Source organism: Pezoporus flaviventris, unplaced genomic scaffold (genome assembly GCF_033815535.1).
Source record: "Pezoporus flaviventris isolate CSIRO_AGI_PZ_B2104156 unplaced genomic scaffold, CSIRO_AGI_Pfla_v1 ptg000019l, whole genome shotgun sequence".
NCBI lineage: Eukaryota > Metazoa > Chordata > Aves > Psittaciformes > Psittacidae > Pezoporus > Pezoporus flaviventris.
The window spans coordinates 965,248-986,320 of record NW_026892567.1 but is presented as its reverse complement, the minus strand read 5'-3'; the positions used below and the strand labels follow the sequence as shown (position 1 = coordinate 986,320).

Sequence of the window (21,073 nt, the reverse complement as noted above, 5' to 3'; positions counted from 1 at the left end):
GTACCTGGTGCTCTGCTGCCTTTTGGCTTTATTCCGAGAGCAATGCTGACAACACACTGACGTTTTAGTTGTACATAAACTGGGGGGAGTTCTTTGGAAGGGAAGGATCACTGCTCGGGTCGGGCTGGGTATCACTCAGTGGGTGCTGAGCAATTGCATTGGGCATCACTTGTGTTTACTGGGGTGTTTTTTTTTCCTTTTACTTTTTTTTTTTTTCTCTCTTCTTGTTATGTCCCTTGTAATTATTATCACTATTACCAGCACTAGTACATTGTGCTTCGGTTATTAAACTGTTCTTATCTCCACCCTCGGGTTTTTCATCCTTCCCTTCCTGCTCCCCATCCCGCTCCAGGAGCCAAAACCCGCCCCAGAGTCACCGACACCTCTGCACACCCCCCCCCGGGTGCCGGGGATCGGCTGCCCCAGCAGCACTTCCCCCCCGGGGGGAAACAGCCCCCAGGGCCCCCCACAACAGCCCCGCTCCATCCCCAGGGCCGGAAAGCTGCGGGACCCCCACAGCTCCCAGCCCCCCATGCCCCGGCTTCGCAGCACCCCACACTCCCAGCCATCTCGCAGCCCCACTGCCCAGAGCTCGCACCCGCCCCCCGCATTCCCCCGCAGCGCCCGGCCCCACTGCCCAGAGCCTCGGGGGGCCGCAGACCCCCAGCCCCGCTCCCCGGGCTCTGCAGCGCCCCCCAGACCCGCGCCGCGCCCGCTCACCCTCACCTCCTCCCGCTCGGCCGCCGCCATTGCCGGCTCCAGCTCCGCCTCACGCCCTGGGCCCGCCTCCGACGCAGCCAATCAGCGCACGGCTCCCCCGCGCGGGGCACGCTGGGACCTGTAGTCCGGCCTCCGGCACATGCGCACGGGGCAGTGGGCGGGAAAGGGGGGAGGCAGCGGGACCCCCGTGAGGGGCGGGGCCTTTCCTCATGGAGGAGCCGCCCCTCATGGGATCCCAGAGGCACCGGATGGGCTGGGGTGAAGGGACCTTAAAGCTCCTCCAGCTCCAAGCCCTGCCACGGGCAGGGACACCTTCCACATGGAAGGAGCAGCTTGCTCCGAGCCCCTGTGTCCAACCCGGCCTCCAACGCTGCCAGGGATGGGGCAGCCACAGCTCCTCTGGGCACCCTGCGCCAGCGCCTCAGCACCCTCACAGGGAAGAGCTTCCTGAGAGCTTGTGAAATACGAACTCACTCCTCTAAACGAGGTAACGAGGGTTTAGTGAGGGACAAAGTCAAGAAAGCAAAAGCGACAGCGCTGGGCGCCTGACCGCAGCCAGAGGCGCAAGGGATTAGCATTTGGTACAGGTTTATATACTTTCAGTGTTACATTAGTTACATGCATATTCATAATTCCCGCATATAGGCGGGGGATATTATAACGAGCTTCAAGAATTTATTCTCACAAGTCTCCTCCTCTTGGCGTCTGCGCACTGCTCTGTGGTGATTGTGAGCAGGGGGCTTGAGGATGAAGTAAACAGTCTTCCTCTTGTGAGCAGGGGTCTTCAAGATGAAGTAAGCAGTCTTCCTCACGGTGTACTTTTCACCTCTGGCACAGTTGGACACCCCAGCAACCACACAACCAGCTATATCTGTAATTATTCTGAGAAATAGCAAGGATTTAAAACAGTGTGACCTTCCTGCAAAATTTGTTGCAGGATGGGCAGACAAGGAGTATCCCAAGCTAGCAGAGCCTTGGGAGGCTCTGTCTGGAAACTAACTGATAAGGATGGTGTGAAATAACTCATTTGTTTTTAGTGGGGTCACTAAAGCCTGTTATCTCACCACAGACTTACAACACAAACATTGCTCTTTAAAACTACTTTAGGAGACCAGCGTGAAACAATTAACTCATGTTTAAGTGGGGCCACTACATCCCACAGACTTACAACATAAACACTGTTCTCTTTCAACAGCCTAAGTTAAGCTAAAAAGTACTTTAACCCTATGTTTTCCAGGCACTAGCTTTCCTTATACCAAGCTTCACCCCCCACCTTCTTTAACCTTTACAAATTCTTTTGCTATGTGACTCCATTTAGATCAAGAGATCTGAACCTTTTTAACTTGGTGTCTGGTCTGGTATCTTTAGCGTGTTTTGTTTCTGTTATTGTAAACTCGTACAGTTATATCCTGCACGTGAGCACACCTATGATTTGAGAAAGCCAATACATTTATGTGTTCATCACAATCTCACCTCAATCCACCTCTGTGGAAAGGAAAAAGGGGATAAAATAAGCAGTAAATTGCAGCCTCCTTGTGACTTCCCAAAGCCTCCGGTTTCAGTTCTAAAGCCTCGTTCGCAGGGTCCCAAGGCTCAGGTTCAGTTTCCAAAGGCTCGGCCGCGGGGATGCTGCTGCCGGGCGGGGGGCGCACGAGCCCGGCCGCGGGGCTGGGCAGGGCCCGCTCCGCCGTTCCCCGGGCTCCCGCGGCCGCGAGACCCCCCCCGCCGGCCGCTCCGCCCGGTGGCAGCGGGCGCCCGGGCCGCGCGTGGACAGAGCCGTTGACAGCGAGGCTGCGGCGGCGGCGGCAGCAGCGGCTTCTGAGCGGCTTCTGAGCGGCTTTTGAGCAGCAGCGACTTCGGCAGCGGCTTCTGAGCGGCAGCGGCTTCGGTAGGAGCAGCAGCAGGGGCAGCAGCACCAGGTGAGGCGGCGGCGGCAGCTCTCGGCGGTCCGGAGCCCGCCCTCCGCCGCTCCCCGCGATGGTGCCTCCCCCGTCCCCCCAGCGTCCCCCCGCAGGGGCTCGCGGCACCGCTCCCCTCTCCCGGTACTGGCAGTGGCGGCGCTGGGCGAGCCGCCGCCGCTGGGTCTGGGTCTGGCGAGGCAGCGCCGGCCCCTGGCGCTCCCCGGCCCGCCCCCAGGCCCCGCCCCGCCTGGGGCCGGCCGGGGGCCGCCACCATCCACAGGTGCCCGGCGGAGCGCGGACCGGCGGCGGAGCGCGGACCGGCGGCGGAGCGCGGACCGGCGGCGGAGCGCGGACCGGCGGCGGAGCGCGGACCGGCGGCGGAGCGCGGACCGGCGGCGGAGCGCGGACCGGCGGCGGAGCGCCCGCTCCCTCCCCGCCCCGCAGCCTCCCGGCAGCCGCGACCCCCGAGACCCCGGAGCGCGGTGCTGCTGCGGGGGTGCCGTCACCGGCAGCGCGGTCGGGCAAGGTGCCCGTGCTCCTCCTGACCCGCATTGACCCGTCGGCCTATCTGCGCTCCGGGACCGGCGGGGAGCGGCGCGCCGCGGAGCCTCGGCCGGGAAAGGCCGGGAATGATGCGGCTCCGCTCGGCCCGGAGCGCCCGGTGGGGGCCGGCGGGGACCCCGCGCGCAGCGACAGCGGCCGCGTCTGTCGCACGGGGCACGACAAGGAGAGCTTCGAGCGGCTTTACCGCGTGGGACCGCTGCTGGGGAGAGGCGGCTTCGCGTCCGTGTACTCGGGGCTCCGCCTGTGTGACAACAGCCCGGTAAGGGCGGGCCCGGCGGCGGGCCGGGGAGGCGGCGGGGCTCAGCTCAGCTCAGCTCAGCTCAGCTCAGCTCAGCCCAGCGCTGCCCTTGGCTCGCAGGTGGCGATCAAACAAGTGGCTCGGGAGCGCATCTCCTCGTGGGGCGAGCGGGTGAGTGCGCGGGGCCACCGGGACAGTGCGGGGCAGAGCGGGTGGGGGTGAGCCGGTGGGGCCGGCGGGGGGGAAAGTGGGACAGGGAGAGGGGAGTGGGTGTGGAGTCACCAGGGGACACGGGCCGGGTAGGGGTGCACCAGAGCATCCCTGGGGATTGCGGGGGGCACCTGCAGGAGGGCATCAGAGCATCCCAGGCAGGGAGGCACAGGAGTCCCGGGCCAGCATCGGCCCTGCTGACAGTGCCGTGGTCCCCCTGCAGCCCAGCGGCACTCGCATTCCCTTGGAGATAGCCATGTTGAGGAAGGTGCGCTCCGGCTGCAGTGCCATCATCCAGCTCCTCCATTGGTTTGAGCTGCCCCACTCCTTTGTGCTGGTTCTGGAGCGTCCGGAGCCATCGCAGGACCTCTCCGACTTCATCAAAAAATGGAGGTTCCTGTCCGAGGATCTGGCGCGGGGCATTTTCCTCCAGGTGCTGGTGGCTGTGCGGCACTGCCACAGCCGCGGTGTCCTGCACAGGGATATCAAGCCCCAGAACATCATCATCAACTTGGCCACCAGAGAGGTCAAGCTAATTGACTTTGGTTGCAGCACCCTCCTCAGGGACACGGTCTACACCAAATTTAGCGGTGAGCCCACAGCCCAGGGTGCTTCCCGTACCGGGCAGTTTGTGAACAAGAGTCACGTGCTGATGACGAGGTGGCGGGTCACACCGAGTGTGCGTCCCCACGTCCGTGGCGCCACCGGTGCAGCCCCTGCATCCCTGGGGATCCGCGGGCGAGAATCCAGGAGCAGGCGGCATCTGCCTAATGAGGTGCGCCCGTATCCTGTTGTAGGAACACCTTTGTACTACCCGCCGGAGTGGTTCCGCTGGCACTGCTACCACGGCCGTCCGGCGGCGATCTGGTCCCTGGGCATGCTGCTGTATGAGATGGTGTGCGGGGTCCTCCCCTTCCGGTGCTGCGAGGACATCGTCAGTGGGCAGCTCTTCTTCCAGCGCCGGATCTCTGTCGGTAGGTACCTGGCTTCGCAGCAGCAGGGGAAGGTCGGGGTTTAGGGGTGGCAGCTGATCTCCCTTGGTCAGCTGGAGGAGGTGGCCCATGTCCTGCCATCCTGCTCTCCTCCAAACCGAGTCATGGAGCAGGAGGTCTGGGTGCAGCTCTGAGCGCACCCAGGCCTGGGCGCTGCGGACGGTGGCACGAGGTAGGCAGGAGCCTCCTGCAACTGAGCGGCAGTTCCTGGATTCTCCCCAGAATGCCAGCACCTCATCAGGTGGTGCTTGTCCATGAGAGCTCGCGACAGGCCATCCCTGGACGATGTGTTCAACCACCCTTGGCTGCAAACATCCACTGCCCCAGGAGACAGCCGCCCTCCACCCTCACAGCCTGAGCCAGCAGCTGGGAAAGTAAGCTGGGGGTGCCTCTTGGGGGGAGTGTGGGGTTTGGGGTTTTTGGCAGGTTGGGTTTTGCGGAGAGCGGGTGGTTTTGGGGGTTTGGGGGATTTGGGAGTTTGGTGAGGTTGGGTGTTTTGGGGGGACTTTTGCAGTTATTGGGGGGCTTGTGGGGATTGGTTTCTGGGTTCTTTGGAGAGCAATAGGTGTCACAGGGACACCTCATACGAGTTAATACTCCTCCTTGTAGCTGGGGCAGTGGTGAGGTTGGGCTTTAGTCTGAGGATAACGCTGGTAACACACCGATTGTATAGTGGTTTCTGATTAGCACTTACCCCGAGCAATGCTGATTCAGTCTCTCATGCTCTGCAGTGAGGAGAGACAAGATCTGACAGCAAAGCAACAGACAAAGCGGCTACTCCAACACCAGCCACGAGCACTGCAGCTACTCCAGCACCAGCCACAACCACTACGGTGACACCAACAATGGACACAGGCACCGTGGCTACTCCAATGGCAAGGACTGTCACTACAGCTACAACTCCAGCAACATGCACTGCTGCTATTCCAACCAGGGCAAAAAAAGCAGTGTGGCTACTCCAGACTCAGTGACAAGCAGTGAGGCTTCTCAAACCCAAGCCACAAGCACTGCAGGTACTACAAATACAGCGACAGACACAACAGCCACTCAAACGCCGAGGACAGGCACTGTGGCTGGTGCAACCCAATTCAACATGCCCTGCAGTTAATCCAGCCCCAGGCACAAGGACTGCAGTTACTCCACCACCAGTTTTAAGCTCTGCAGCTACTCTATCTCTGGGAAGGAGCAATGGCGCTACTCTAAGGCCTGCCATGTATACAGTGGCTACGTCAACCCCAGCCACAAACACTGCAGCTACTCCAGTGCAAGCCACAACCACTGCAGCCTCTCCAACGCCAGTGACACACACTGCTGCTCCTGCAGCCCCATCAACAAGCAGTGAGGCTTCTCCAATCCAAGCCCTAAGAACTGTGCCTACTGCAACCATGGCAGCAGGCACATGGGCTACTCCAATGCCAGGGACAGTTGCTGTGGCTGCTACAACTCCAGTGATGGGCACTGCAGGTATTCCAGCCACATCAACAAGCAGTGAGGCTTCTCCAGTGCGAGCCACAAGCACTGCGGCTTCTCACTGCCATCCACAAGCCCTGCGGCTACTGCAACCCCAGTGACTGGGACAGTGGCTACTACATGTCAACAATAGGCATAAACACTGCAGCTATTCCAGCCACTGCAACAAGCACAGCAGCTGCTGCAGTGCCAGCCACAGCAATGGGGCTACTCTAATGCCTGACACAGACACTTCCGCTACTGCAACCTCATTGACGAGCAGTGAGGCTTCTCCAAACCATGCACTGCGGGTACTCAAAGTACCGTGACAAACACATCAGCCACTCGAATGCAAAGGACAGGACCTGTGGCTACTCCAGCCTTGTCAAGAAGCACTTTGGACAACCCAACCCCAGGCACAAGCACTGCAGCTGCTCCACCACCAGTTTCCAGCTATGCAGCTATTCCAACTCTAGGAGGGAGCACTGCCGCTACTCTTAAGGCCTGCAACGTTTGCAGTGGCTAGATCAACCCCAGGCACAAACACTGTGGCTTCTCCAGCGCCACTGACAAACACTGCTGCTCCTCCAATGCCATCGACAAGCAGTGAGGCTTCTCCAGTGCAAGCACAAGCACTGCAGCTTCTCATTGCCAGCCAGAAGCCCTGCGGCTGCTGCAACCCCAGTGAGTGGGACAGTGGCTACTACATGGCAACCATAGACATAAACACTGCAGCTATTCCAGCCACTGCAACAAGAACAGCAGCTGCTGCAGTGCCAGCCACAGCAACGGGGCTACTCCAATGCCTGAGATAGACACTGCTGCTACTGCAACCTCATTGACGAGCAGTGAGGCTTCTCCAAACCAAGCCACATGCACTGCGGGTACTCAAAGTACCGTAACAGACACATCAGCCACTCGAATGCAAAGGAAAAGCACTGTGGCTACTCCAGCCCCATCAAGAAGCACTTTGGACAATCCAACCCCAGGCACAAGCACTGCAGTTGCTCCACCACCAGTTTCCAGCTATGCAGCTATTCCAACTCTAGGAGGGAGCACTGTTGCTACTCTTAAGGCCTGCAATGTTTGCAGTGGCTAGATCAACCCCAGGCACAACCACTGTGGCTACTGCAAATCCTACCAGAAGCACTACAGCTACTCCAGTGCCAGCCACAACCACTGCAGCCTCTCCAACACCTGTGACCCATCAACAAGCAGTGAGGCTTCTCAAACCCAAGCCACAAGCACTGCAGCAACTACAAGTACAGCGACAGACACATCGGCCACTCAAACGCCGAGGACAGGCACTGTGGCTGGTGCAACCCAATTCAACATGCCCTGCAGTTAATCCAGCCCCAGGCACAAGGACTGCAGTTACTCCACCACCAGTTTTAAGCTCTGCAGCTACTCTATCTCTGGGAAGGAGCAATGGCGCTACTGTAAGGCCTGCTATGTATACAGTGGCTACGACAACCCCAGCCACAAACACTGCAGCTACTCCAGTGCAAGCCACAACCACTGCAGCTTCTCCAACGCCAGTGACACACACTGCTGCTCCTGGAGCCCCATCAACAAGCAGCGAGGCTTCTCCAGTGCGAGCCACAAGCACTGCGGCTTCTCACTGCCATCCACAAGCCCTGCGGCTACTGCAACCCCAGTGACTGGGACAGCGGCTACTACATGGCAACGATAGGCATAAACACTGCAGCTATTCCAGCCACTGCAACAAGCACAGCAGCTACTGCAGTGCCAGCCAGAACAATGGGGCTACTCCAATGCCTGAGACAGACACTGCCGCTACTGCAACCTCATTGATGAGCAGTGAGGATTCTCCAAACCAAGCCTCATGCTCTGCGGGTACTCAAAGTACTGTGACAGAAACATCAGCCACTCGAATGCAAAGGACAGGCACTGTGGCTACTCCAGCCACATCAACAAGCACTGTGACTAATCCAACCCCAGGCACAAGCACTGCAGTTGCTCCACCACCAGTTTTAAGCTCTGCAGCTATTCCAACTCTAGGAAGGAGCAATGGGGCTACTCTAAGGCCTGCAACATACGCAGTTCCTAGATCAACCCTACCCAGAAGCACTGTGCCTTCTCCAACGCCACTGACAAACACTGCTGCTCCTCCAACGCCATCGACAAGCAGTGAGGCTTCTCCAACCCAAGCCCTAAGAACTGTGCCTACTGCAACCATGGCAGCAGGCACATGGGTTACTCCAATGCCAAGGACAGGTGCTGTGGCTGCTACAACTCCAGTGATGGGCACTGCAGGTATTCCAACCACATCAACAAGCAGTGAGGCTTCTCCAGTGCGAGCCACAAGCACTGTGGCTTCTCACTGCCAGGCACAAGACCTGCGTCTTCTCATTGCCAGCCACAAGCCCTGCATCTACTGCAATCCCTGCGACTGGGACTGTGGCTACTACATGGCAACAACAGGCATAAACACTGCAGCTATTCCAGCCACTGCAACAAGCACAGCAGCTGCTGCAGTGCCAGCCACAGCAACAGGGCTACTCCAATGCCTGAGACAGACACTGCCGCTACTGCAACCTCATTGATGAGCAGTGAGGCTTCTCTAAACCAAGCCTCATGCTCTGTGGGTACTCCCCATACCCACAACTCCCCCCAGGTGACCCTCAAGTAACCTCCTACACCCAAAACTGCTCCCAAGTGACCCCCTAGTGACCCCCAGACCAAAAACAGTTCCCCAAGTGTCCCCCAAATGAAATCCCAGACCCACAAGTGCCCTCCAAGTGACCCCAAAGACCCAGAGCTGCCCTCCAGTTATCTCCCAGACCTACAACAGTCCCACAACTGCCCCCCGAGTGACCACTCAGACCCACAACTGCCCCCAAGTGACCCCCCAGACCCACAACTGCCCCCAAGTGACCCCCCAGACCCACAACTGCCCCCAAGTGACCGCCCAGACACACAACTGCCCCCAAGTGACCCCCCAGACACACACCTGCCCGCCAAGAGAGCTCGCAGACCTACCTCTGCCCCCCAAGTGTTTACCCAGCGACCCCCAGAGCCATAACTGCCCCCAAATGATCCCCTCAGCCCTAAAATTGCCCCCCTAGTGGCCTCCCGGACACACAACTGCCTCCCAACTGACCCCCAGTGATTCCCCAGACCCAAACCTGCCTCCCAAGTGACCCCCAAGTGACTCCCCAGACCCACACCTGCCTCCAAAGTAACCCCCAAGTGACTCCCCAGACCCACACCTGCCTCCCAAGTGACCCCCAAATGACTCCCCAGACCCACAACGTCCCCACAAGAGATCTCCCTGACCTACAACTGTTTCCCAGCTGACACCCCAGTCTGCCCCAGACCCACAACTGCCCCATGTGTTCCCCAAGTGTTTCCCAACACCCACAACTACCCCTCAGTGCCCCGCTCCCATCCCGTTCCCATCCCATTCCCACCCCGCTCCCATCCCACTCCCATCCCAGCTCCATCCTGTTCCCATCCCTCTCCCATCCCGGCTCCATCCCATTCCCATCCCGTTCCCATCCTGCTCCCATCCCGGCTCCATCCCGGTCCCATCCCGGTCCCATCCTGCTCCATCCCGTTCCCATCCCACTCCCATCCAGCTCCCATCCCGCTTCCATGCCGCTCCCATCCCGTTCCCATCCCGCCGCTCCATCCCGCTCCATCCCTTTCCCATCGCGTTCCCATCCTGCTCCCATCCCGTTGCAATCCCGCTCCTACCCCGCTCCCATCCCGCTCCCACCCTGCTCCCATCCCGTTGCCATCCCATTGCTATCCCGTTCCCATCCCAACTCCATCCCGCTCCCATCCCGTTCCCGTCCTGCTCCATCCCGTTCCCATCCCGCTCCATCTCGTTCCCATCCTGTTCCTATCCTGGCTCCATCCCGCTCCCATCCGGCTCCATCCCGCTCCATCCCGTTCCCATCCCAGCTCCATCCCGCTCCCATCCCGCTCCCATCCCGTTCCCATCCCGCTCCCATCCCGCTCCTACCCCGCTCCCACCCCCTTCCCACCCCGCTCCCATCCCGCTCCATCCTGTTCCCATCCCGGCCTCATCCCGCTCCCATCCCGCTCCCATCCCGCTCCCATCCCGTTCCCATCACACTCCCATCCCGGCTCCATCCCGCTCCCATCCCGCTCCATCCCGTTCCCATCCCGGCCCCATCCCGCTCCCATCCCATTCCCATCCCGGCTCCATCCTGTTCCCATCCTGCTAACATCCCGGCTCCATCCCGTTCTCATCCCGCTCCCATCCCGTTCCCACCCCGCTCCCATCCCGGCTCCATCCCGCTCCCATCCCGCTCCCATTCCGCTCCCATCCCGTTCCCATCCCGTTCCCATCCCGCTCCCACCCCGTTCCCACCCCGCTCCCATCCCGGCCCCATCCCGCTCCCATCCCGCTCCCATCCCGTTCCCATCCCGCTCCCATCCCGGCTCCTTCCCGCTCCCATCCCGCTCCATCCCATTCCCATCCCAGCCCCATCCCGCTCCCATCCCGTTCCCATCGCGTTCCAATCCCGGCCCCATCCCGTTCCCATCCTGCTCCCATCCCGGCTCCATCCCGTTCCAATCCCGCTCCCGTCCCGTTCCCATCCCACTCCCATCCCGCTCCCATCTCGTTCCCATCCCGCTCCATCCCGTTCCCATCCCGCTCCCATCCCGCTCCCATCTCGGCTCCCATCCCATTCCCATCCTGACTCCATCCCGTTCCCATCCCGCTGCCATCCCGTTCCCATCCTGCTCCCATCCCGGCTCCATCCCGCTCTCATCCCGTTCCCATCCCGCTCCCATCCGGGCTCCATCCCACTCCCACCCCGCTCCCATCCCAGCTCCATCCCGCTCCCATCCCGTTCCCATCCCATTCCCATCCCGCTCCCACCCCGTTCCCACCCCGCTCCCATCCCGCTCCATCCCGCTCCCATCCCGTTCCCATCCCGCTCCATCCCGGCCCCATCCCGCTCCCATCCCCCTCCCATCCCGCTCCCATCCCGTTCCCATCCCGGCTCCATCCCGCTCCCATCCTGCTCCATCCCGTTCCCATCCCGGCCCCATCCCGCTCCCATCCCGCTCCCATCCCATTCCCATCCTGCTCCATCCCGGCCCCATCCCCCTCCCATCCCGCTCCCATCCCGTTCCCATCCCGCTCCCATCCCGGCTCCATCTCGCTCCCATCCCGCTGCATCCCGTTCCCATCCCGCTCCCATCCCATTCCCATCCCGCTCCATCCTGTTCCCATCCCGGCCCCATCCCTTTCCCATCCTGCTCCCATCCCGGCTCCATCATGTTCCCATCCCACTCCCATCCCGCTCCCATCCCGTTCCCATCCCGCTCCATCCTGTTCCCATCCCGGCCCCATCCCTTTCCCATCCTGCTCCCATCCCGGCTCCATCATGTTCCCATCCCGCTCCCATCCCGCTCCCATCCCGTTCCCATCCCGCTCCATCCTGTTCCCATCCCGGCCCCATCCCTTTCCCATCCTGCTCCCATCCCGGCTCCATCCTGTTCCCATCCCGCTCCCATCCCATTCCCATCCCACTCCCATCTCGTTCCCATCCCGCTCCATCTCGTTCCCATCCCGCTCCCATCCTGTTCCCATCCCTCTCCCATCCCGTTCCCATCCCGCTCCCATCCCGTTCCCATTGATACAGAGGGTTGACCAATGTACAGGGGGGTAGTACAGGGATATTGTACAAGGGGGTTGTACAGGGGGGTTGTACAAGGGGGTTAGAGGAATTTGCTTGCTTAAACAAAAGTATTGTCTGTTGTAAATGCCTGCTAAGCAGAACAAAGGCACCTGGTCCTATTGATAAGCAAAAGCAGACACCTGGTCCTATTGGTAAGCAGCTATTGATAAGGAAAAGCAGACACTTGGTCCTATTGATAAGCAGCTATTGATAAGGAAAAGCAGACGCCTGAATCTACTAACAAGGGGAGAAGCAGATGGTTTATGGCTGGGATACCGGGCCAAACCCTGAGGCCATATGTGAAGACTGAAAGGTGAGAAGTGCAAGGAGAGGAAGACTCATTTACTTCATCTTGAGACCCCTGCCCATGACCAGAGGGGGCGACGCGCAGGCGCAGAGGACCTTCTGGCTCGTTATAATACGAGCGGGGATAGGATATGAATATGTATAGGCATGTTGTGCAACCTTATGAATATGTATAACTTTAGAGGATAAATGTAGAGGGAAACAACACTGAGGTACGCATGACTTTGAGGAATTATCCCCGTGCGTCTCAGCGCTGAATAAAAGCATACCTACTTTACAACTTTTAACGAGTTGTGGAGTTTATCCGCGCATCACCATCCCTCTCCCATCCCGCTCCCATCCCGCTCCCATCCCGTTCCCATCCCTCTCCCATCCCGTTCCCATCCCGCTCCATCCCGTTCCCATCCCGCTCCCATCCCGCTCCCATCTCGTTCCCATCCCCCTCCCATCCCACGTTTTCCTTTCCACATTCCCCCCCCCCGCCCCGCCCCCCTCCGCTCCCCCCAGTCTCGGCGCGCCCGGCCCCTTCCCGCCGTCCCCTCCGTGGCGCCGGCTCTGACGTCATCCCCCCGCGCCGCCCGCTGTCATGGGGGCGGTGCAGGCGGAGGATCCTGTCGAGGGCTGGAGCTCACCCGCGTCTGCCCCGGGAGCAGGGTCAGGCCCCACAGCTCTGCTCCTGCCAGCGCTGCCGAGCCCTGCACTCACTCGATGGTGCCATCGGAGCGCCCCACACAGCGCAGCACGGGCTGGGCCGTTGCTCTGGCTCCGGCAGAGGCACAACTGCCTCGGGAAGCTGCCAGCGAGCAACGAGAGCTGAGAAGCGGCTGCAGAAGGGCTCTGCTGTGGGGCTGAAAGCCAAGGGTGCTGCAGGGAAAGGAAAGGAAAGGAAAGGAGAAAGGAAAGGAAAGGGAAGGGAAGGAGAGACTGCAGAGCCTCAGCCCTTGGGCTTCCTTCAGAGGAGGTGGCGGTGCTGCCCTCGATCCTGGCTGTTCTCCAGGCCTGACCTGCCCTCAGGGGGCTGCAGGGGCCTCTGCCGAGGCCAGCAGCAGAGACAGGATGTTCTGCACAAATGTCTGCCCCTGATCCTGGGCCTGACTCGGTGCTGAGAGCTCTTCTGCAGCCAAATGGGGATCGTGTTTTGCAGGCACGCAGTCACAGCCTGGTTTGGGGTGGAAGGGACCTTAAAGCTCACCCAGTCCCAACCCCTGGGTGCCCAGTGGCCATGGGCACGATGCTGCCGCCATCACCAAGCCATGGCGGTCGCTGTGGATTTGCCCGTTGTGACAGGGCCCCCACGGTGAGCGTGGGCTCTTTAAGGAGCGAGAGCCTTGCAGAAGAGACCCCTCTCTCAGGAGGCTGCATCTCCCGTGGCTGCCCTGCGCATCCAGGTACGTGTTCTTTGACTTTGCAATCCTGTTTTAGTGTTGGCTTGAAACACATTGTGGGTGCAAAGCAGGAGCCGTCTGTGTGCAGGAGCTGCTGGTGTCAGAGGAGATGAGAAGGTGTCAGGGCCCACCGGGCTTAAAAGCATTTATATTAGTGTGTATAATTTTTAATGACAATACATATGTTACCGTTAAAGTCATTCAGAAAAACTAAGACACATACACACACACACACACACACACATATATATGTCTGAGCCTGTAATGCTGTGGCAGTTCTGTAAAGTCCACTTGCCAGCAGTCTTGTGGACAATTGCCTTTGTTGTTCCAGGTGGGGGGCCTCTGAGCATCGTAAACGAAGTTCACACTTCTTTATAACACTTTTATAATTCCAGTCATTTGCATACTCAGAACTTGGAGCTTTAAAGCCTCAGTCATTGATTTTGTTCCCCCTTGTGTTGCCTGGTGGTTTTCTTCTCATAAGAGGTTGGGCAACTATTACTTGCCTGTTTGGTGTAACCCACCATCCTTCATCGTGTTTCTTGGCTCCTAAGACTAGGTAATTTTCCATCCTCTGTTTGATAACTTGGAACTTCATTATCCAAGCTCTGATACTGATGAGGCAATATTAATGAAAGGTCCCCACCCACAGCTTCTTTGGCTGCTTTGTCAGCAATGTGATTACCGATATTCACTGGAGTGTTATCAAACTGATGTGCCTTAAAAGCAAATTTTGACTTTCTGACACTTTCAGAAGTCTCAGTAGCACCACCAGCTCAGCTTTCTGTGCTGATGTGTTGGGGGAGGAGGAATGCAGGGCTTTAGTGTCTCTTATGTTTGGTTTAGCTCTATTATGTTATGGTCTGTAAACAGTTGTGAGTCAGCTCTCCTGCTTCTGGATCTGTTGTCAAAACCACTGCTGGTTCTAAAGGTTTGATACTTTCAGCTCTACGTCCTCTTGTCATAGAAGCGCAGCCTGCCTGGGGAAAGCCACTGACTACTTTTCTGTTCCAGAATGGTTATTAGCATGTGAAGTACAAATACAGACCATTTTTGTCCCAATGTATTCAATACATTTTTCTGTTAGAGGCTCTAGTTCTTTTCTTGCTTCCAGTTTTATAGGATACTGTTTCTGTCTTAGCAGTGTGATGTTTGGTTTTAGAAGAATAGTTACTGCTGCTGCATCTCGTGATTGTCCTGGTGCTCTGGCAGCCCATATTTGCAGATACACCCGCTTCCTCTGGGATATCCGGCTCAGTACCTGGTTTCTGTAACATAAAAACTCGGGCCTCCACAGCCTTTTCATCAGGAACATGTACCTGAATTTTCTTTCTTTAACCCTAATTGCTGCATGTAATTTACTCAGTGTGCTGTTATCCAATAGCAGCACAGGGCACTCAGGCATGCAAAGGAATTTATGGGTCAACATCTGTTTGCCAGTTTCTCAAATGTAAAGGAAGGCCGGGTTCCTGTCCGCCTGTGGCACCAGTGCCTGAAGCTGTTTGTTTGCTTAATTGCCCTTTACAAGTATTTATAACAGAATAAGTAGTTTCTGTTTCTACAAGAACTTTTACCTTCTCATTCCCCAACCTAACTGTAGCCAGGGGCTCTGCTGGGCTGGGATTCAAATCTTCCCCCGCTCCTCCTCACTCTTCCTCTAAAGTAATAATTCTCTCTGCCTGTCCTGACGTTCCACTAAATCTCTGGTGTTTATTTTGATTCTGAGGGCATTTTCCCTTTGAGTGCAACCTGTGGAGTCTGTTCACAAAGCTTTCCATGTAATCCTTGTTTCCTCCCCTCCCTTTCTTGGGGGATAGCTACAGGCAGCAATTTTTCTCTCTCTTCTTTCCCCTAAAGATTCCAGTTTTACTCTGGAGCTTATCTTATGCTCCCGCATATATATTAACAAATTCCTAGTTGAAACCTGACACACTATAACCCACAAAACGCAATATTGTATTATATTAATAATTATATTAATTCTATCAATAATATATATATTAATAATCAGGGACTGAAAGCCCTCCCCAGTACCATTGAACCATTTGAACCATTGCAGAGAACTTGCACCAGAGCAATATTGGTCCGATTGTGATAAGTCTCCAAAGCCACATCCATTATTTTTACCAAATCACATTGGTCCTCCCCCTTAAGCTTTTGTACCTTTTTCCTTATGTTTTCCATGGATTGACTTTTTGTTAACTGGCCTAACTCTTTCCTTCTTTCCTCTGATTCGGGATCAATATTAGTATATTTAGACATCACCTCTTTTAATCTTCCCATGAATCCAGCAGTTGATTCATTTACATCTCGCTTTATTTCATGTAGCTTAGACCAGCTCACTGCCTTGGGGACCGCATTCCTAGTACTGACTAAAATCTACCTCCGATATTGTTTCAAAGCTTGCCTGTCCCAGTTAGGATTGGGGTTAGGAATGTGAAGATTCACTGTGCCTATCGCTGTGCCTGCTATTATTTGTTGCTCTACTGGGGTCCGAGCCGTACAAATAATCGTATTTCTGTCAACACTCTCGAAAGCATGATGTGTAATTACCAGCCACTTGTTTCCAACTCTTCAAATCTACAATGGTAAAGGGAATCTTCATCATGAGCAGACCATCATTACGCACAGCTTGTCTTAAAGGTGCAATCACAGTTTCCCCTCATTTTCCCCTAGTTTGCCTTGCTGTAAGGCAAAATCCTTCAGCCCGACCCCCCTATATCTCAGGTGCCTGTGCTGGTGCTTGTGCTTGATCCTCATTGTCAGCACCTTCAGCCCCATTATTCACAATACCCCTTCTCCAGGGGCCTACCATCAAATCCAAATCCTCCTCCACATTCCTCAGATGTTTAGTGCATAACTGCCCTGTGGTGCACAAAGACCAATAGCATTTAAGCAAATTTTAGTGTCCTTCTCCAAGGACAATACTGACAGGTCCTGGAGCGCAAAATGAAAACTGCAATCCTTTTGCTGTTCCAGATGATATCTCAAAGTAGAAAACATTTCTGCATAAGCTACTTCATCCCACTTTCCTTCTCGTCTCAAGAATAACATGTGACAGGATTTTACCAGAGTCTCCTGAGTAACCGAACCCCTCGGGGGTCCACCGCTTTGTTCCGGTCTCCCGAGTGACTGAACTACGCAGGGGTTCACCGATTTGTTTCCAGTGTTGTGAAATGCAACCCAGTGGGGATTTCTTCAAACCCCCCTTTGGAGGCAGTGGTACCCATGATCCTGACCTCCACCAAATACCAAAGTCCAGACAACCAAAACTAAACTGCCTTTTACCCACCGCGCAGGGCGTCCCTCTCTGCCTTACGTGGAAAGGGGCCAAAAAGAATGCCTTTTTAAAGACATTAAATCGGGGTCTCCCCGAGGTCCCGCGTTGGTCCTTCAGGCAAACTCCCCCGATGCCAGCGTGAAGGTCCCAGGGACTCCCCGGATCCATGGGAAACACGGCTGAGTGTCCCTGTTCAGGCGCCAAATTGTTACCCTAAAAGTCGGTCAGAGAAACTCTCTAAGGCTCAATTTGGACTTTCAGAAAGCAGCATTCTTTATTGCAGCGCTGGGCGCACACATGAATCCTTTCACAAGGGTGAGCACACCTGGTACTTGCCGACAGCATCTCTATGTTTAACATACTCATGCATATTCACAGCTTTTCCAACAACTGGTTCTAATATTTGCATCCTAATTACGCATGCGCTTTCTTGCTGAGTGGGGTCTTTGGTGGGCACCGATAGTCTTCCTCACTGTGTTTACTGAATGACCTCAGTGCTTGCTCAAGCTCGCAAGGTCCTAGTGCCCAGTTAGCAGTTGCTATGTCCTTGCTTCTGCTCTGTTCCAGCCTCGCCCCACGCTGGGCACCGCTCTGCTGTCTTGAAGGCTGGCATCCGTGGTCTTATTTGCTGTCTCCTTAGGTGTTACCAGTCCCATGATGTTCCTTCCCCCATCAGCCAAACCTTCCTTTCTCTCTACATGTTAGTAAGGTAGAACAATTTGGCCTATTCTCCTATGCTAAAGGCACACACACTGTTGTTAGTGTAAGATTTAAGGTTACAACGCAGTGACCAGAAGGACACGCTGGGGACATGGTGACCGTAGGGACATGGTGGGTCAAATGGAGACCAGGGGGACACAGACATCACAGTGACCATGACGACATGGGGACCACAGGGGTGGCTGATTCTGGAACACCCCATGTTAAGGGTGAAGGCCACAGAACCCCTGCATCAGCCCTGCATGATGGCTCCAGGGTTTGTGGGGAGCTTCCAACCTCTGCCTGGCAGCAGGGCTGGTGCTGGCCTCAGGGCTGAGCTCCTATCCCCTGGTCAGGCAGCAGGGCTGGTGCTGGCCTCAGGGCTGAGCTCCCATCCCCTGGTCAGGCAGCAGGGCTGGTGCTGGCCTCAGGGCTGAGCTCCCATCCCCTGGTCAGGCAGCAGGGCTGGTGCTGGCCTCAGGGCTGAGCTCCTATCCCCTGGTCAGGCAGCAGGGCTGGTGCTGGCCTCAGGGCTGAGCTCCCATCCCCTGGTCAGGCAGCAGGGCTGGTGCTGGCCTCGGGGTTGAGCTCCCAGCCCCCTGGGTGGTGTTTTGGCTGGGATAGAATTAATTCTCTACCCTGTATCTGGTGCAGTGCTGTGTTCTGGCTTTATTGTGGCAATTAACACTGGTAACACACTGATGGTTCAGTTGTTGCTCAGCAGCACTTACCCTGATCAAGGACTTTTCAGTCTCTCATGCTCTGCAGTGAGGAGGCGCACAAGAAGCTGGGAGGAAGCAGACAGGACACCTGACCCAGACTAGCCAAAGGGGTATTCCATCCCACAGCACGTCATGTCCAGTATAGAAACTACAGGGAGTCACCCAGAAGGGATGGGATTGGGTCAGGCTGGAGAGGGGAGGAGAATGGGAACAACGTAAAACCTGCGATGGAGATGAGAACAGATCAGGAACTGAAATCAAGTACAATATTGTAATAGTAATAATAATACCAACAACACAAATAGTAATTATTATCGTTAGTATTATTATTACTATTATTGGTATTATTATTATGGGTCCCCCCAGATCTCCAGTTCCCCTTCCCCGGTGATCTGTAGGGTGGTTTCTGGTGGCTATAGCCCCTGTTTGAGGGCTCTGGTGGTCTCCAAATTACTTCCCCCCCCCCCCCCCCCCCCCGGAGTTTGGGGAGTTCCCCATGAGCACCCAAATTCCTCCCATTCACCTCCATTGGCCAACATGGGGCACCAAAGAGAGACACAGGGTGCCCTGGGACAGATGTACCCCTATTTTGGGACATGGAGGGGTCCCCCAAATCCCTTCACCCCCCTGGGGAGTTTTGGGGAGATTCCTGAAGCCCAGAATCCCCCCTGAGCCTCCAAATCCCTTCTGAACACCCAGGCTCTCTTCCTCCAACACATCTCCATCATTGGGGAACATGGGGCACCGAGGAGAGACTCGGGGTGCCCTGGGATGGATGTACACCACCATGTTGTGGAACATGGGGGGTCTCCCAAATTACTGTGCTCGCTATGGGGAATTTTGGAGACCCACCCATGAACCCTGAAATCTCCCATGAACCCCTAAATCCCTCTGAAGCCCCAAATTCCTCCCATTTATGCAAAGGGACCACATGGGGCATCCAGTGATGCCCCAGGCAGCCTGGGACAGATATACCCTCCATTTTCAGGAGACGGGGGGTACCCCAAATCTATGCATCCCCGGGAGAGTCTTGGGGACCTCCCTGAACCCCAAAACTCCCCTGAATCCCCAAATCTTCCTCTGAACCCTCAAATTCCCTGCACTTACTGCCATGGGGAAGCACAGGGCATCTGGCGAGACTCAGGGTACTGAGGGACATGGGGGTCCCCCAGATTCCTGCCCCCTGGGAGCTTTGGCCCCTGCACCCCCCCGCAGAGGTGTCCCCGCAGTCACTGCAGGAGCTGCGGCAGCACGAGGCCAACGTGAAGCTGCTGCAGCAGCAGCGCTGGGACCTGAAGGAGCTGCGCCAGAAGCACCCCCAGAGCCTCTTGGCTCTGCACAAGCACCTGGCAGCCAGGTGGGACCCCAGAACCCGGCACCCCCGAATCTGGCACCTCCTGCACCCCAAAATCCCAGCAGGGAGCCCCAAATCCCCCAAACCCAAACCCTGCAGCTCCAAATCCACCCCGGCTCAGTGCAGCGGCCAGAAGCCTCCTGAGAAAGGGGTGCTCTGAAAAGTGGGGTCCCCCCAGCACCTGCCCTGGGGTTCCCCAAAATGCTCTGAGACCTCAAATACACTGGGGGGACCCCAACATTGCTTTGGATGTTTCCAGGGCCCTTTGGCGAGGGGCAGTGTGGTTTTGGGGTGCCCCTTTATTGGGGTGACACTTTTGGAGGGTCCACTCCCTCTGGCCCACTGAATTCACTACTGAACACAAAGCAGTCGTGGTGCCCCCAAAATCTGGGGGTAGCCCCAAATCTTCCTGAAGCAAAAGACTAGCAGGCAGGACCCCCAAATGGGGGGCCTGTAGCACCCCCAAAGTGAACTGCACTCTGCCATCACCAGAGGCCCCCCCAAATGAACCCAGGGACCCAAAATCCTGGAAGTCCCTCACCAAACAACCCTGCCCCGAACTGTGAGTGCCCCAAAAATCTGCTCCCCCCCCCAAAGCCACCCAGCCCCAAATTGTTCTTTGTTGCCCCCAAACCACACCTTGTGGGGCACCCCAACCCCACCTCCCCCTCTGGCATCAGGGAGCTGGGGGGGAGGGTGGCCCCAGAGTAGCAGGGTGCCTAATTTGGGGTGTCCCCCCCAAAAGACCACCCCCAAGTAGGTCACGTGGGGGATGAGCAGGAGCACCTGCAGCAGGTACTGGAAGCTCTGTGAGGGGCTGTGAAGGACTGAGAGGGACTGGGAGCACCTGCAGCAGGGAGTGGGAGCACTGGGAGGGATTGGGAGTTGGGCACAGCCTCAAGCGGGAAGATGTGTGGCAGGGACTGGGAGCACTGGGATATTGAAACCCCAGCAGTATCAGGGCCATAGTGGCCTGTATTGGTCTGTACTGGTGCAGACTGGTCTGTACTGCTCCATACCGGGATGTGTGAATTTGCGGAGAACCCCAAGCTGGGTGTGAGTGTTGATCTGCTGGTTTCTGCTTGGTTTCTGACAGTGCTCAGATGGAACTTTGACATCATGTAGTGCTTCCCACACTGCTGGTGCTGCTTCCCCTGCCTCTGTGGGGAATCTCCTCTGATGAAGACATCATCTACGTAATGGTACATTTCCACCTTGTGAGGAAGTGAGACCTTGTGTGGGTTTGTGGTGCTCATGAGAGGGAGCTGAGTCCCCTTCCAGCCCCAGGGCTACAATCCCAGGATGAGATGCCCCAACTGACCAGGCTGAATCCCTTCCTTCAGCAGGGGTAAAGGAGATCCCAGCCTGTCCTGGTCTGCCTGTCCCGTCTGATGAGGGGACAAGAAACAGGCTGCCTGCTGAAGTGGTTGTGTCACCACCCCTGGAGGTATTCAAAACACGTTCTAAGGGACATGGTTAATGTGTTGACTTGCCAGTGTTCTGTTAATGGTGAACTTGATGTTCTTAAGGGTCTTTTCCAACCTAAATGATTCCATGATTCTACAAAAT

At 56.8% G+C, this 21,073-nt stretch overlaps 1 protein-coding gene and 1 long non-coding RNA gene across 2 annotated transcripts in view; both read left to right on the top strand.

The window, feature by feature from the left end:
* LOC133270186 (uncharacterized) overlaps nt 1-21,073 on the top strand; it is a 402,598-nt gene that overhangs the window by 308,937 nt on the left and 72,588 nt on the right. The window lies entirely within an intron of this gene.
* Nucleotides 3,361-5,469, top strand: LOC133270206 (serine/threonine-protein kinase pim-1-like; the record flags this gene model as incomplete). Its single annotated transcript, XM_061455200.1, has 6 exons — nt 3,361-3,444; nt 3,544-3,594; nt 3,857-4,223; nt 4,431-4,607; nt 4,848-4,999; nt 5,357-5,469. Coding segments are annotated over 6 exons (834 nt in total), but the record flags the coding sequence as incomplete, so codon positions are not given.